Consider the following 2,682-nt stretch of genomic DNA (forward strand, 5'->3'; position numbering starts at 1 on the left):
TTTGAAATTAGTGGTGCTCGCATGTCAGTGACCAGCCGAGGCGGTGGGCGAGGTGTCCCGTACGCTGTCGTTTGTCAGCACGCGCGTTCTCTTCTGGATCTGGAAACGCCCCCAATGATGCGGCGGCCGCGGGAAGGAGGAGGTCGACGGAGGCTACTCGGCCATCTGCCCGACACGGCACGTGCCAGCGCTTGGCCCCCCTCCTCCCATGTGCGCCCATCCATCCATCCATCATTTATTTCCGGACGGCCCTACCGACCAGTACGCCCTGCCAAACACCACTCAGGGGTACGTACTCCTACATGCCCACTGCTACTGATCCACTCCGTCCCAACCACAACCAGCCATGTGCTTGTCGACCACGGCAACGCCACCTCATCCCATGGGGAGTCTCGAGGCGGGAGATCGTGCAAGGCTGCTCCTTCGCTCGTGGCTAGCTGTGGATCTTGAGATTTTATAAACAATCGGTGTACGTGCGCGATCTTTTTGTTTGGTACTGATTCGGAAAAGAGGGCGAGCGGCGTAAAGGAGGTGCAAGCAAAGACGGGGCTGCCGCTTTGCAGAAACCACACGGCTCTCTCGCCCAAAGCAAATCTGGCGCCTCGCGCCATTTCCAAGAAACAAAGTCATATGCTGGGTCAGAGGACCTCTGATCAAAAGTTACCCATATGTATTACCAGCTGGATATGCTCGTCACGGTTTCGGTCTAGATGAAGTCTGTTAGGTGCAAACATAGCCAGGGGAGTAACAACTCGTGTGCAAATTCGTTGTTCGCGGGAACATGCGTGTACAATTATATACTTGAACGAAAGACATGGGCACACAAAAATAGCATAATGTAGCGGTATTTTTTGCGTTCGCGCCAAATTTATCCAACTCCACCCTGCTGATGGACGAGTTGATGTGACTTCTGACAACAACCTCCGAACGAACTTGTGGATTTTTCACGCTCACTGACTCTATACACACACGCAACAACTTACAAAAGACAATACTCGCATAGTATTACAGAAAAGACCGAATATTACTAATACTAATTTTGTTAATTAACCGGCAACAGTAGCAATGGCCATTATTAAGCTCTTGTTTTGCTCTCTGCTTTTCCATATTTTGGGGGATTTCTGGAGTGCTTTTACTTTTACCGAGAGAAGACGGGGCTGAGGGTTTTGGAGAACCCGCGGAGCGCGCCGTAGCCGCGGGAGCTGAAGCCGAGGCAGCCGAGCACGCCCTGCCGGTACGGCAGGAACGTCCGCCGCCGCATCTCCTCCGCTTGCGCCCTGTTCGGCGCCGCGTAAAGCCTCTCGTGCGCGGCCGCCACCGTCGTTGAGCGCCGCCGACCCTTGGACCTGCCCTGACCCCGCGTCGTCCGGGATTCGTCGCCCTCACCGACGCCACCACTGGCCGCCGCTCCCGTCTCCGATTGCGGTGACGGCCTCGCCCCGCGCAGCTTCGCGATGACCTTGTCCCTCGACGCCCACGAAGGCGAGAACTGCCATGCCTTCTCCGGCTTGGCGGCGGCCGCAGGGGCTTCGTGCGCATGGGCGCTGCCGGGCTCGCTTTTGCTGCGGTGGAGGAGCATGTCCTTGAGGATCACCCACCGCCGGGACCCGCGGGCGGACGACGAGGACGAGGAGGAGGAGGTCGACGAGGACGACGAGGAGCGCGACGAGGCGGTGACCGGCGGCGGGGCATCCTGCGCCCCGGTCGAAAGGGACACGGAGCCAAGATCCGGCGCGGGGACGAGCGCACCGAGCAGCTTGAGCCGCGGGGACGGGCTGCGCATCGGGGACATCGACCGGGCGCGGCGGTGCACGGAGCCGCTCCGGAACGTGGGCTCGCGGCCGCGCGCGGGGCCGTGGCGCCGTTCGCTGCCATCTTCGTCGCTGTCGGGGTCGAGATCCGGGAGCGGGGACAGGGTGAGCGGCCGGATCTGGCCGTTCTGGAAGAGCTCGTCAGCAGAGATCATGTGCTCGCCAGGGCCGCCGAACTCGAACTCCGCGTCACCTAGTCCGCCGTACCCGCCGCCATTAGGGGCACCAGCGGCAGCCGAGGAAGACGAGAACAGCAGGTGGTGGATGGGGCTGGCCGGTGCACTGAAAAAATAGCCGCCGCCGCCGCCGCCGAAGATGGCAGGGGAACGGCCGGGGCTGGACGGCGCGCTGGCGAAAGGGGTGGAGCAGGAGCTGTCGATGTCGTCGTCCATGGCTCGTCCTAGTAGTTCGCTTTGAGTCGCGGATAGTGGTATCTGGGAATATGGAGGGAGATGGGATGAGAGGTTATAAATGGAGGGACTGCCGCGCTGTTAACTGTCCGTCCGGGAGCCATAGCACGATAGCTGGAGACGGCGATGGATGGGGGCGAGGGGTCGGCAGATTGATCTGCTTGGATCGGGTTTACTCCCGTTCGTGACACAAATGATTTTAGAATAAATTTTACTCCCTCCGTCTCCACTAAAGTTAGTACTCCCTCCATTCCACAATGTAGTGCTTCCTCTATCTCCGTGCTTCAACTTTGACCGTAAATTTAACTACCAAGACCGATTGCGGCGGGAGCAAAAATTATATCAGTGAATTCGTATTTGAAAGAAGTTTTTAATTATGTAATTTTTTCACCCGCCGCAGTCGGTCTCGTTTGTTAAATTTATGGTCAAAGTTCGACCTCGGGAAGCGCGGACGCACTATA

General features: G+C 58.4%; 1 protein-coding gene across 1 annotated transcript; it reads right to left on the minus strand.

The window, feature by feature from the left end:
- Nucleotides 1–829: 829 nt before the first annotated feature.
- Nucleotides 830–2,451, minus strand: LOC109785052 (uncharacterized). Its single transcript, XM_020343661.4, has one exon. The coding sequence runs from the start codon at nt 2,201–2,203 to the stop codon at nt 1,139–1,141; it is 1,065 nt and encodes a 354-aa protein (XP_020199250.1). The 5' UTR covers nt 2,204–2,451; the 3' UTR covers nt 830–1,138.
- Nucleotides 2,452–2,682: the final 231 nt, after the last annotated feature.

The sequence above is a fragment of the Aegilops tauschii genome, chromosome 4, assembly GCF_002575655.3.
Source record: "Aegilops tauschii subsp. strangulata cultivar AL8/78 chromosome 4, Aet v6.0, whole genome shotgun sequence".
Classification (NCBI taxonomy): domain Eukaryota; kingdom Viridiplantae; phylum Streptophyta; class Magnoliopsida; order Poales; family Poaceae; genus Aegilops; species Aegilops tauschii.